The 13,613-nt window shown below is 39.0% G+C and overlaps 1 protein-coding gene across 1 annotated transcript in view; it reads right to left on the reverse strand.

Annotated features, from left to right (window-relative positions):
- Positions 1-274: 274 nt before the first annotated feature.
- Positions 275-13,613, reverse strand: part of LOC116509669 (adenosine receptor A1-like) — a 52,860-nt gene continuing 39,521 nt past the window's right edge. The window contains exon 2 of the mRNA XM_032218923.1: positions 275-878. Within this exon, the coding sequence (XP_032074814.1) occupies positions 275-878 (604 nt within the window). The remainder of the gene's footprint in view (positions 879-13,613) is intronic.

Consider the following 13,613-nt stretch of genomic DNA (forward strand, 5'->3'; position numbering starts at 1 on the left):
AGGAAAAACAAAACTACTGAGATTAATTTCCTCTTTATTGGAATGAAAGATATGTCACAGCTTTTTGTTGGTATATTTCCCCATTAAATAGGTAAATATATGTCAATTTAAGAATAGAATACCAAGTGGAGTATTGCTAGTAGAAATAATAAATAATACTCTTGGTTGCCTCTGAGCTTTGCCTGTTCAGAGGCAATGGACAATGAAAGGAATATGTGTAGATCATCCTGTACAGTTTGAAGGCTGCACCCCCAAATTCTGCAGTCCATAACTCCTAAATAGCAATGTCAGTATCACCAATATTATTTGAATGCCTGTCCATTTTGCAATAAAAATACTGGTTCCAGATTTGCAGGAATGTGGTCCTGAATTTTTTAATCCTAAATGCATAAATAATGGGGTTCATGGCTGAGTTCAAATGAGTCATGCATACAGCAATTAGGGTGAGGACCTTTAACTCTTTTAATTCAGAAATGAATAGGCCGACAAAGTTGCAAATGTGCAGAGGAAGCCAGCACAGAGCAAAAAGGAATAGCACTAAGGCAAGAGACTTGGCAATTTTCAGTTCCTTCCCATAGTATTTTTCTGGGCATGCTGAATTGGATCCAAACTTTTTGCTGAGTTGTTTGCGAATGATCTTGAAAACCGCTATGTAGATGATGAGCATAAAGACCAGTGGAGGCAACACGCACCCAAAGAAATTGAAATAAACCATGTATTTCATGCTGATGACCTTATCAAATTTGCAAGTAGAATTGAAGGTCTTTTTTTCCTTTTCGTTCCATCCAAATAGCGGAATCATGCCCACAAGGAGGGAGATCAGCCAGCAGCAGCCAATAGCAACCCCTGCACGTCTGGGGGTCATCACATTCTTATAACTGTGGAAAGAAAGAATAAGATTGTGACATTACAGGCATAACTACACTTTGGTCTCAGTTAATTTCCCTTCTTATTTCTAACCATCATTCATTTATTAAGGCAGAGTTTCTCTGTATGATTTGAAATGATTGTTTCCGGGTTTTCTGCCATCATGTTTGCTGACAAGGCGTCAACAGTTGTCCTACTATCTCTAGACTGTTCACTTCCATTACTTTCCCAGCCTTCCCACAATCTCTCACAAGAGGGCTGTTTGTTTATGAACTTTTCTTAAAACAATACGCAATCTTTTATTTTTCCTCCCTCCCTCCTCCAGGACCTATTCTATCCTTCAAACACTACAAAAATTACCCAAAGAAATGGACTCAACAGGACAAGACTTTAAGTTCTCTATCTGCCATCATGGGAGTCGTTTTTTCCTCTAAACCCAAACTAAAACTACATCCAAATAATAAATAAATAAATAAATAAATAAATAAATAAATAAATAAATAATAAAGCCACCCTGGCCTGAACAAAACAAAATAAATTATTGATCATTGTTAATTTTAATTCATTTTTTAAAAAAAATGTTTTTGTCAATTCTAATTGGGTTTGTTTGGGATATTCTATTTAATATTTTTTTTAACTTTTGTATTATGCGTTTCTTTTAATGTTGTACGCCACCCTGAGTCCTTGGGAGAAGGGCGGCATATAAATCTAATAAACCTAAACCTAAATCTAAGTGAAAATTGTATGGATTTGAAATCATGTTTGACATTGTCAAAACAAGATATTAGCCTAGAGGTTTTCTACAGACTTTATTAGCAATTTTATGTAAACATGTTTTGCATTTACTAATGAACCAGCTGTATTTATAAACAAACCACACCAGCATATATAATCAATGGGTAAGGAAAATCCCAAGACAATGCTTGTTAAACATCTACATGTAATTTTCCGCTATGGTTTCAACAAAACAGATAAAATAAAAGTGTGTGAATTCTTTTGAGCTTTTTGTTAAAATACACATTGTTCACTCATTTTCTTTTTCATAGCAGCTAGTCATTTTCTTTCAAGTGCTGCCCATTTAATTCTAACATTTCTCTGCAATCTCTCCTATTATTACTTTTTTATCTGGAATCAGAATGAATGGTTATGAATGTATTTATTTATTTGGTAAATGTATATGGCTGCCCATGGCTAACAATTAAACACAAAATAAAAATAGGATAACAAAGCCAAAATCAAAAACAAAAAACCCTCCTATCAATAGCCTAGAACAGTTTTTGAGAATATTCTATGTCTTCCATTTAAGTTAACATGAATGGTTCACCCATACTGCCAAGGTCACAGAGGAATGGCACAGCCTGATCTGCCAAAGACCAGCAGGGTCAAGCCAAATCTAATCTCTGGAGGAGGATATTCCAGAGGGCAGGCATTGTGGCAGAAAAGGCTCTCTAATGGGTCCCACCAGAGGGATTTCTCAACCTTAGCCATTTTAAGAAACTCATGCTGACTGAGGAATTCTGGGAGCTGAAGTCCACACATCTTAAAGTTATCAAAACTGAGAAACACTGCTCAAATGGAGAAGAGCCAGATAATACCAATCCTGTATAATTTACTTATTTTACAATACTTGACTATCCCCCATATTTGAAATTAAAAACAACCCACCCATCCCCACAAAAAAAAAAAAATAGAAATCAGGGCTGCAGTTGGAAAACAGCATCCCCAACAGCTGACTTAAGGCTTTTATTTTAGAAGCGCTAAAAGGACATTAAAGGAATGATAGTTTTCCATAATGTTATTACTTTGCTTTCAATTTTAGTTTGGAGAATTCCACAGTGTATTAGCTGTTTGCGTAGTTTTCATATCTATATTGCTTCACCAACAATTCTAATTTTCCGAGTGTTGGAAAATAATAGGAAAGGAGGATCCTGTCCACTGTCCACCCATCAGGGTAACCCATCTTTTGGCAGCCAGACCCTCAACATAAATACATGACAGAGTGGAAGATAGAGTGAATTAAGTAAGGATACAAAATGGACGGGGTCAAGTCATGTATGCAAATAGAGCCAGAACTGGAAGGGGTCTATATTTAGAAAATGAACTAAGTTTATTCTTTTAATTAGATCTATACTATCAGGTCACTTAAGTTCCTACATCAAAATATAGGTGTAAGCAAGGCAATTCTGGGAAGTACAAGGAAGCTACATTTGACTCTGAAGATGCACCATTTATGACAAGAGAGTCACTTTGGATAGTGAGACAGACAGCATATAAATTTAATAAGTAAATAAGATTATTTTCACGAAATGCTGAAGGTGGCGGGAACTCTGCCTAATAGCCCATAATTTTTGCCAATATTCTTGATGCTAATGTTTAGATTTTAATTCCATAATCCCCACATAGCACAATGACATGAGAGAAGTTGATGTCCAAGCTATGTGATGGTACTCTTGAGGTTTATGAAAATGAAAGAATGAAAGAACAACCGACCCCTACAGCTCAGAGATCACTCTGTGCAGTGTAAAAATCAGAGTGCCAGCCTCACTGAGAAAGAGAGAAGGCACAGTTAAAAGTTTCTGGCGGAGCAGCTGGTTGCAGATGGCTCAAAGAAGTAAACCAAGTCCCAAATGAAAGGAGAGGAAAAAAGTCTTTAACAAGAGCACAATTATTTCCACACCTTGCAAACAGTTTTCACATTCACTTCTGTGAAAATTCTTTGAATTAGGCATAAAAAATAAGACACGTCAGAAGCCAGTTACTGCTAAAAAAATACAGTTCTTTACCCCAACACACCACCATCTGCTGTAGTCCTGTTGACATTCTGAGAAAACTGAATTACCAGAATGCAATGTGGCTAAACTAGCATAAACATCATTAAGTGACAAAGCAATTATTCTGTGGCTCTCTCGGACGTGGCTTCTCCGAGGCAAATGCTCATTTACCCCATAGAGAAGACGATGATCTCATAGAGGAACAGCCCAAGAGAGCTCCACGGTCAACCAGAGCACAGCAATCAGCTAATGGTCTTCCCTCAGCATAAAGTTGGGCTTTATAGAAGAACAATCATTCTAAAGCCTGCAACAACAAGAAAAATGGGAATGGATTTTCCACCTTGCAAAGTGCCAGGGCGAAAGCAGCAAAAACCAGAGGTTTCTATAGAAGGGTCATTGTCAGGGTTCCAAGTAACACCCCCAAGGAAAGAAGACTCCAATGCAGTGTTTCTCAACCTTGGCAACTTGAAGATGTCCGGACTTCAATGCCCAGAATTCCCCAGCCAGCATTCGCTGGCTGGGGAATTCTGGGCATTGAAGTCCAGACATTTTCAAGTTGCTAAGGTTGAGAAACACTGCTCCAATGCTTGAGTTTCCTCAAAGATCCATTTTATTAGAGATGTCATACTGGCACATCTGGGAAAACCCGAATCTGAAAGCTTCCAGGTTTTCCCCACCCAAGTCAAAGTTCCATTTTACGACCATTCTTGTCACGATTGTTAAATGAATCACCGCAGTGCTAAATTACTAACAAGGTTGTTAAGTGAATCTTCCCGATTGACTTTGCTTCCCAGAAGGTCACAAAGGGGGATCACGTGACCCCAGGACACTGCAACCGTCATAAGCATGAACCAGTTGCCAAACACCTGAGTTTTGATCATGTGACCATGGGGGTGCCACAATGGTCATAAGTGCAAAAATGGTCATGTCACTGTTTTGAATGCGCTTGTAACTTTGAATGGTCACATAACAAACTGTGGTAGATGAAGGGTTCCCTGTACTTATCTGAAGAGATTGCATGAAAAGAGTTACAACATAATGCCTAGCCTTGAAATTTAATCTTAAAGTGAGAACAGGAAGAGAAAGCTACGTTTCTCTGCAAAAAAATAATTGCAGTGAAAATCACATAACGTAACCTGAAAGTAACAAAATTGCTAAACCTCAATCTCACTTTTGTGAGAAATTTTTTGAAAGTTTTATTCTTCTTTGGCAAAAAGAAAGTAATTTCTTTCCCATCAAATTCAGTGTGAATAGGAAAATAGCATTCAAAAAATATTTATGATACAGCATAAATGAATATAAAGAGGCATCCATAAATTAGAGAAAAAATGAATTGGCTTCAGGAGGAACTACGTTTTCTGATATCTGATTTAATGACTCATGTATTGCCCTTCTATAAATCTCACATATGCGGATAAGTCCTGGGCTTTTCAAGGCAAAAAAGCCCATCCATATTTCCTCAGTAAAACTGGGCTTTAGGATCAGTGATCTGCCCACCAATAAACAGCATAAAGTTGGAAGGGATCCCAATGAGTTTTTGATCATTTTTGTCTCTTTTTTCAGCTGCAGAGACTTGATCCACTCATTCATCTTTAAGAAAATTAGAAGAGAACCACATATTCTATTGGCTGCTTTCAAAAAACTAATTTTTTAAATTATTGGTGAATTCATGGACATGTCCATGCTATTTTCTTTGGTATTCCATTTTCTTCTTTTAATATGTTTTTTCCACTTTCCCAATCCCTGATATTGCCAGGCGTTTCACATCCAAATAAAAATGAAGCCAGATCACTCCTTTTTAAGACTTAAGTAGAAGAAGAATAGGTTCTTGTGAAAGACTCAATAGGTGGATAAAAAGTCTAAATTCAGCTTAAATATATGGCTGACTGTGACCAACTATATAATATTAGCAATAGCAATAACACTTAGACTTTTATACCACTTCGCAGTGCGTTATAGCCCTCTCTAAGCACTTTTACAGAGTCAGCATATTGCCCCCAACAATCTGGGTCCTCATTTACTGACCTCGGAAGGATGAAAAGCTGAGTCAATCTTGAGCCAGTAAGACTTGAACTGCCAAATTGCTGACAGTCAGCAGAAGTAGCCTGCAGTACTGCATTCTAACTACTGTGCCACCAAGGCTCCTAATTAAATGTAGGTCATCTGACTGCTAGCAACTTTGAATGGTTTAAAGTTTTAAGAACAAAAATCATTACAAACACATACACAAAACCCAGCACAGTTTTTGAAATGAGCCAAAGTCGGTAAGTTACCTATATATTATGTAAAACTATGAAAGTGTGCTTCATTCATTTTGAGTGGAGCTCCTTCGGAGTCACTTCTCCAAGTATTGTGGTCCTCCCACTTCTAAAAGCACAGTGATTACTTGATTTTCTTACTTCAACTATCAAAAATGGAACTCTTAGACTCAGGAAATGACATGATTTGGAAATGGTACGACTTTTGAGGTGACATGATTTGCTGTCCTGAGTGCTTCATATTACTTGTATAATGCAAACTCTTCTATGAAGCAAATCTCCATAGCAGTGGTGGGATTCAATATTTTTTTACTACCGGTTCTGTGGGCATGGCTTGGTGGGCATGGCAGGGGAAGAATACTGTAAAATCTCCATTCCCTCCCACCCCAGGGGAAGGTTACAGCAAAATCCCCATTTCCTTCAGATCCATTAGGACTCAGGAGGCAGAGAATAGATGGGGGCGAGGCCAGTCAGAGGTGGTATTTATCGGTTTTCTAAACTACTCAAAATTTCTGCTACCGGCTCTCCAGAATTGGTTAGAATATCACCTCTGCTCAATAGATTTAATCGATATACTTCTGATTATCAAAAAAAACAAGAGGAGGGAAAGTTTTCCCAGTGACTCATGTCCGACTCTATGGGATGGTGTTCATCTCAAAATCCACTGATTATTCCTTCCTTGACTTTTCTTATGAATTCTTTTTGCAGCAAACATCCTCAGCATTTATTACAAATTCTGGGCTTGTTACCATAATAAAATAAAGCAGGAAAGTTGAAGCCTGAGGTCAGGTTTGAAATGCAGCTCATCTAAATTATTATTATAAAGGCAGTTAATGATGCTGTCATTTAAAGTGCCTTGTTTCAAGCAAGCTCCGTCTTTGATCTTGCTCTTCTTAGGCTGCTGTTCCTTCTGTTTATGGAAATTGCAAAGTCCTGCTCAGGAATTCCTCTTTCTGTGATTTCTTTCACTAGAATCTCTCCCCTTTTCTGTTTTGCACAGCACAGTAAAAATGCATGACATACCTTTGAGCTGTTAAGCAATTACATTTCAGTTGCCTGTCATGAAGATGGTATAAAGATGTTTAATAAATAAAGGAACACTTCTAGTTTGGATTCTAGAATTTATAGCCGTCTATACATTCCTTTGATAAATATAAGGGACTCCCTATTTCAGGCCCAATGCCAGACATCTGTTATATTGCTGGCTCTAGTTCTGTCTTTATTTCAGATATCTGAAACACTATCTAAGAGCAGATATTAGAAGTAAAAACATTGGCCTAGATCTGTACAAAGGTTGATAAGCCTTCTGAGGCTTGAATGCACATACAGTGGCTATGATAATAACTTTTTTTTGTAGTATGGATATATGTAAGGTGGGCATTTAGCTAATTTCCTACACACTGTTCCCTTACTTTTCCTTTATTTTATGGGTTAATTAGTCAGGAAGGAGCTTGCTAGCTGCTTTTGTCTTTGATGCTTCCTGGGGAAAGCAATTTGGCTCTAGGGGAAGACAAAGAAAAGAGGGCATTCCAGAAAATCTATTGGACCCAGACTTCCAGATTCGGTAATGAATTAGATTTCATTAGAATCTTCGTTTTGGATGTGTTCAATGCTTTGACTGATTCCTTTTGTAATGTTTTTCATTTCAAAATGAATGAACCTACTCACTATATATTTTGTATGAATTTACTCATAGCACATTTAGACTGACTCTTGAAATCTGTTTTTTCATAAGTTCCACCTCCACACAGTTGGCATGACTGGACACTCTGATATCTGGGCAGTCATATTCACTACTTGTACGCTGGCTGTCTAGCTATTCACTTCATCAGCAAACATTGTTCAAAAAACTAAGAAACTTTCTGTAAGGCTTTTCTCACCACACTGTTCAATAGCACACCCAAGCTATCAACATACTGTATTCCCAAGTTTACAGAATTATAATCATTGTGCCCAAGCATTTATGAATCTTTTATATATTTGTTTTTGGAATAGAAAAATTGCAATAATCCCTCCCCCAAAAGGGATAATGTCTATGACAAAAGGGTGACTCATATTTCTCCAGCTTGTGGTCTACAATGTTCTAAGAAAGATGATTTATGGTTTCAATGAAAAGTGGACTCAATCTTTAATAGCAAGCCTTAGCACAGATAATGGAAGAATCTCAGGACTTGAGATTTTTCAAGACCATCCCAGAAGCAACTTTTCCTAGTTTAGGTGGGGATGATGTTGGGTCTCAAACACCTAACAGGGCACCCATTTGGTATCTGAGACCCAATACCAGTTACAAATTCTTGCAGCCAATTCCCAGACATTTTTTAATAAGATGATATTCCAGTACTTCTCTGTCCTCCTGATTCTGTGCTATTATCATTTCACTTTATGAGTAATTAGGATTATTATTCTAAAAAACAGGAGAAGCTCACTCTCACCTTAAGGAGTACTTTCTGGATCTGGATAACTATCTTCTACTGACTAACCAGTAACTTTTTCCTTGGCCAAGAGTTAGAAACAGTGATCCTGCTTACCTACAGACTTTAAGAAAGCTGAATATCTAGATGCATTCCAGTCTCACTAGAAATCTGGGTACTGCACCAAAATAATCTTGTTTGCCCTGATTGCGGTCAGAGAGAAATGGGGAAGTGGTGCCACGTTGAACATCTTAGATCCCTTAGCAGATTTTGCTTGTGTTGACTGTAATATTTTGTTATAATAGGAAATGAAAAATGTAAATGTATTTCAATTTCTATAGTCTGTTCCTGTCAGCTGCTTATTAACGACTCACATTCTGATCTTCCATTCCATTTGAAATGGGAAATGTTGCACAAGTGTTGAATAGTTGCTTGGAAGTGAAGACAGCCTGAATCAAAAGAAATACACTAAACTAAAAATGAATGTTAGCAAGGCGGAGGTAAATGGTTATTCTTGGACCTGGGAGCTAGAAAAGTGACCTACTTCTCTTCCTGTGAAGACACAGATTATCACTTGAAGTTTTAGCAGAGGCGGTTAATGTTTTTCTCGATGATCAATCAGGGAGCACCAAAATTGGCCTCCTGCCTAAACCATGCTATATGTTGCTGGGTTTTCACAAAGTCAAATATTTTCAGAAACATGGGCACTGCTTGACTAACTGCCCCTGAAACACCAAGGTTAACTGCAAGGGGAGAAGGCCAAGAAATCATGAGATGGGGCTTATCAGGAGTTCATGCTAGAGGAAAACCAGCCCAACCCTAAGCCCCTTGTTTTTCATGGCTGTGCTTACCCTCTGGAATGATCTGCCCAACCAATGTCTTGATAGACAGCCTTGAGCATTTGGGTCAGGGTGATTACAGCTGACATCTGGAAGACTGCGATAAATTTAGTTTCTAAACACTGAATAATTGCTTGTAGTGGTTTTCTGTTATTGTTTATTTTGATTTTTTTTATTGACTGGTTTATTCAGAGGTGGGCTTTAAAAAATTCAGCAATGGGTTCTCTGCCTAGTTGCTAGGTGGCCATGGCAATGGTGGGCGTGGCCTACTCGGCCTCCTGCACCACAGTGGGGGGGCATTTTTGCCTTCCGCAAGCTCTGGAGGCTTTCCTCGAGCCTCTGGGAGGGCGAAAACTGCCTCCCTCAGGCTCTGGAGGCCAGAAATGGGTTCGTTTCCGTCCTTCCAGAACTTCCGGAAGGCCTGTTCCCTCTCCCCGAGTCTCCGTGCAGGCCCTGCACTTACTTCACATTCAAAACAGGCCATGTGGAGACTCCTGGGGGGGGCAGGGTGGGAACTGTGGGGTGGGCAGGATTAGCCAGGGGTAGGATTTGGAGGTTCTCCGAACTGGTCATAACATTAGCTGGGGTTCTCACGAACCCAGACAAACCTGTAGCAATCCACCCCTGGGTTTATCGTATACCAACCAATACTGAGTGGGCACTAAATACGTAGCTACATGGAACTTTCAAGACTGAAGAAAATCAGCTCTGCTGCTTTACAGAGCAATATGGAGGCAAAGTGCTGCTGTCAACCTGCAGTCAAAATCCCATGGAAAGAGGGAAATGCAGAAACATCAGAGAAGGGGGAAAAATTCAGGACAGCTGTTATATTGTGACAGCTGCAGCAGAGTTATTTTCAAGAACCAGAGCTAGACATTTAATTGATTTATCTCTACTGCTCTATGTATCGCAGCGATCAGGCTACGTGTAATATGTGGAGACAAGATGATACATTTAATTCTGTTGATAATCTAGTCCGGTATTATCTACTTTAGCTTGTGGTGGATAGATTTTTTAAAAGTCATTTTAAGTCTTGCCAATTAACATTTTCCACTTGATGCCTTCCCATACTGAATAATATTGTCTATTGGCCAGGAGTCAGCCAACACAGCCATTAGCTGCTTTCCCCCTCCTCCTCCCCCATTCCGTATTAAAGATTTCTGGAAGTTCCGGGAAGATCAACTGTGAGTTCATTAATCAAGATTAAACTTGCCAAGTAAGAAAAGGTGCTAAATCCTTTCCTCCTTAGTTTAATCCCACTGAAAATTTTCCTAATGACAATATTAACACTAACAAGCTCAGTTCCAATGGTATTAGTTCAATCTTCTTTTGGGCGCAAATAACAGCTTCAAATAGAAAGCAGCATGCATGGGTGGAAAGTTATAATAACTCCCTTTCATCTTCCTATGCACAATCCTGATTGAAGCATTTTTATTCAAAACTTTAGGGTGAACAAATTTCAGAGTATCAAGGATTACAACAGGCTTCCTTCAATCATCAATAGTAGAGGAGGAAACTCGCAAGGAAGAACAGAACTTATTTTTCCCCACACAGTTTATAACTTTTGCAACATAAGTAGATGGGTATCAGACTGGAAAGCCTCCAAAGGAGAACTCCAAATTTCATCCACACAAACTCTCACCCCCCACACACATACTCAGAATCACTAACAAAATTGAGTAGCAAAATGATTTTGGAGTGGGGATAGTTTAAGAGTGATAATCAGACCAGTTTGTCTCTCAGAAGGTCCTATTTTCCTGTTTTCCCCTCTTTTTTGGAGCAACACAATATTTGCTATTAATAATTGCATAGTCTTATCAAATTTTGAAAACATGATCTTAAGGTATTAGGAGACTGCAAGTGGAATGCTAGGGTAGCCAGATGCAATTATCCACCCTGCTTTAAAGGATCACCTGTATAAACACATGCCTAGTATTTTTGTTTCACAACCCCTTGAGAAAAATATGACCAAGAAATGTCAGATTACCCCATAAACTTCTTAGTTTGTTCTGAATTAGTTGCCATAATAACCTTGTGGAGCTCCTGTGCACCATTCATATGCAGCAGACAAAAGGAACATGAGATGCAATCAAAGCAGCTGGAGGGAACAAGCTTGGTTCATCTTTCGTGACAGTGAAAGTTCACCATTACTCCAGGATAAACCCAGAGCCATTTATTTTAATAACATTCTGCTTCTATCACTCTCTCATGCCCTCTGCACCTATTGGCTCCATAGAACATTGGAGTTTTAAAATATTCTTTATTGCATGTTTATGGGATTAAAACTGAATCATTACTAGCGAGAAAGGCTATTCAGTTCAGGTTAATGTAATAAGAAAAATAATGGTTCTTATGAAAAGAACCTCCTCTAAATTCAGTTAGACATGAGGATATATTGAAAAGGGCATATAAAATGACAGCCATAAACCCAGCATTAGGTACCAATTTTGGTTAAATGTTGAAGCTAATGCCTGGCAACGAGTGACTCAAATTAAGGTACCTGACAGAAGAGCAGAAAAACGGAATTAGATTGGATTAGAGTGACATAGTAGATATCATTGTTTAAGCGAGCAGACATTCAGTAATGAAACAAAATTATCTTTCCAACTTATGACTATGTTTATGATCAGCAGAAAGTCAAGGTTCACCTTATTAACCCTTCATAGCAGGTTCACTCTCAGGTATCACTTCCTGACCTTTGGGCTAAGATCAAGTTTAGTATCAAGGTGTCTGATTCATTGGACAAGAAGTCACTTCCGGTTTGCTTGGAGGGTCGTTTTAAGCACTCCGAAGGCTTCAGGGACCTTCAGGCTTTCCTGAAGCCTTCAGAGCAGTCAAAACGACCCCCTGAGCAAACCGGAAGTAATTTCCGAAACTTCTGGTTTGCTCGTAGGGCGGGTTTTTAATGCTCCGGAGGCTTCAGGGAAGCTCATGAAGCCTCCGGAGGGCCTCCGGGGGGCGGGGAGAGTTCTTTTCGCCCTCCCCAGGCTTCTATAAAGCCTCTGTCGCCTGGGAGAGCGAAAAATGCCTTTAAAAAAGGGTGAACTCAGCTGGCCAGTGCGCACATGCACGCTGGCCAGCTGACAGAGCAGCACCTCGCGTGCCACGACAAATGTCTCCACGTGCCACCTGTGGCACGTGTGCCATAGGTTCGCCATCACTGATATATACATTGTTACATAAAATTCTCAAACCAGGTAGTCCTTGACTTATGACCACAACTGAGCCCAAAATTTCCATTGCTAAGCAAGTCAGTTGTCAAGTGAGTTTTGCCCCATTTTATGACTTTTCTTACCACAGTTTTTAAGTGAATTACTACAGTTCTTAAGCTAGTCACATGCTAAGTGAATCTGGTTTCCCCATTGACTTCGGTTGTCAGAAGGTCGTAAAAGGTGATCACACTCTGGGACACTGCCTATACATGCCAGTTGTGATCACGTGCCTGTGGGAATGCTGCAACCGTCATAAATGTGAAAATGTGAACAATGGTCATAAGTCACTTTTTTCTATGCTGCTGTAACTTCAAATGGTCACTAAATGAATAGTTGTAAGTAGAGAACTAACTGTTTTCATATTGTATCCTGTAGTTACATACATATTTTTAATTGTAAATCATGTTGCAAAATTCCCAAAAATTCCAACTTTGTACATACTGTACATATTCTACATTTCTCCTTTGTATTTTACAGGTTTAAAATCCATATACTATTTAGATAAAGTGAGTTTAGCTGTTGGATTTTCAAGACAGGTTCCTACAATTATTTTAGAAACATGCATAACTGGTTTACCATTGCCTTTTTCCACATCATTTTTCATCTTTCCAGTATCCTGTAGCTTACAACTCTGGGATTCCCTCTCATCCTGGCCCTGCTTAGTTTTTGCACCATAGCCCAGTGAGTGAAGGACTGCTAAGGACTGCTGTGCTGCGCTATGTCAATCAAAGGTATTGGCATCACTATTATGGTGCCAACTCATAATCTTTTTTGGCTGAGGATAGGTGCACTCAGATAATGAGTGACATCTCTCCCCCAGAAATAGGCGGGATCAACCTAAAAGTGGATTTGCCTTAACGTAAGTGAAACATGCAATTAAAAGTTAAATTAATTAAAACGTAAATCAAAGTAATTAAGATTTTAACTCCGTACACACGAGTTAAAAACAGCCAGCTTTTCCTTCCAGCAGATAATGAATGTACAGCTGGGTTGCAAGTTCTTAAGGGGCCCTGGGGGCAGCTTCTAAGGCTTTTAATGCTATTTGTGCATTTTTCCTATCACAGTCGCTCCAAGGATTAATCTCTAAAGAGGGCAGTTAAAAATAGAACAAGTAGTACACATTACTACAGGAGGATGGTTCCCACCTCCTCATTCCAAATAAATGGCTCCAAACATCTTGAATGACAGCTCTGGCACCAGAACCACTAGCCCAGCGGTATTAAACTCATGTCATCATAGTAGCATCATGTGACAT

Source organism: Thamnophis elegans, chromosome 5 (genome assembly GCF_009769535.1).
Source record: "Thamnophis elegans isolate rThaEle1 chromosome 5, rThaEle1.pri, whole genome shotgun sequence".
In the NCBI taxonomy this organism is placed as follows: Eukaryota; Metazoa; Chordata; class Lepidosauria; order Squamata; family Colubridae; genus Thamnophis; species Thamnophis elegans.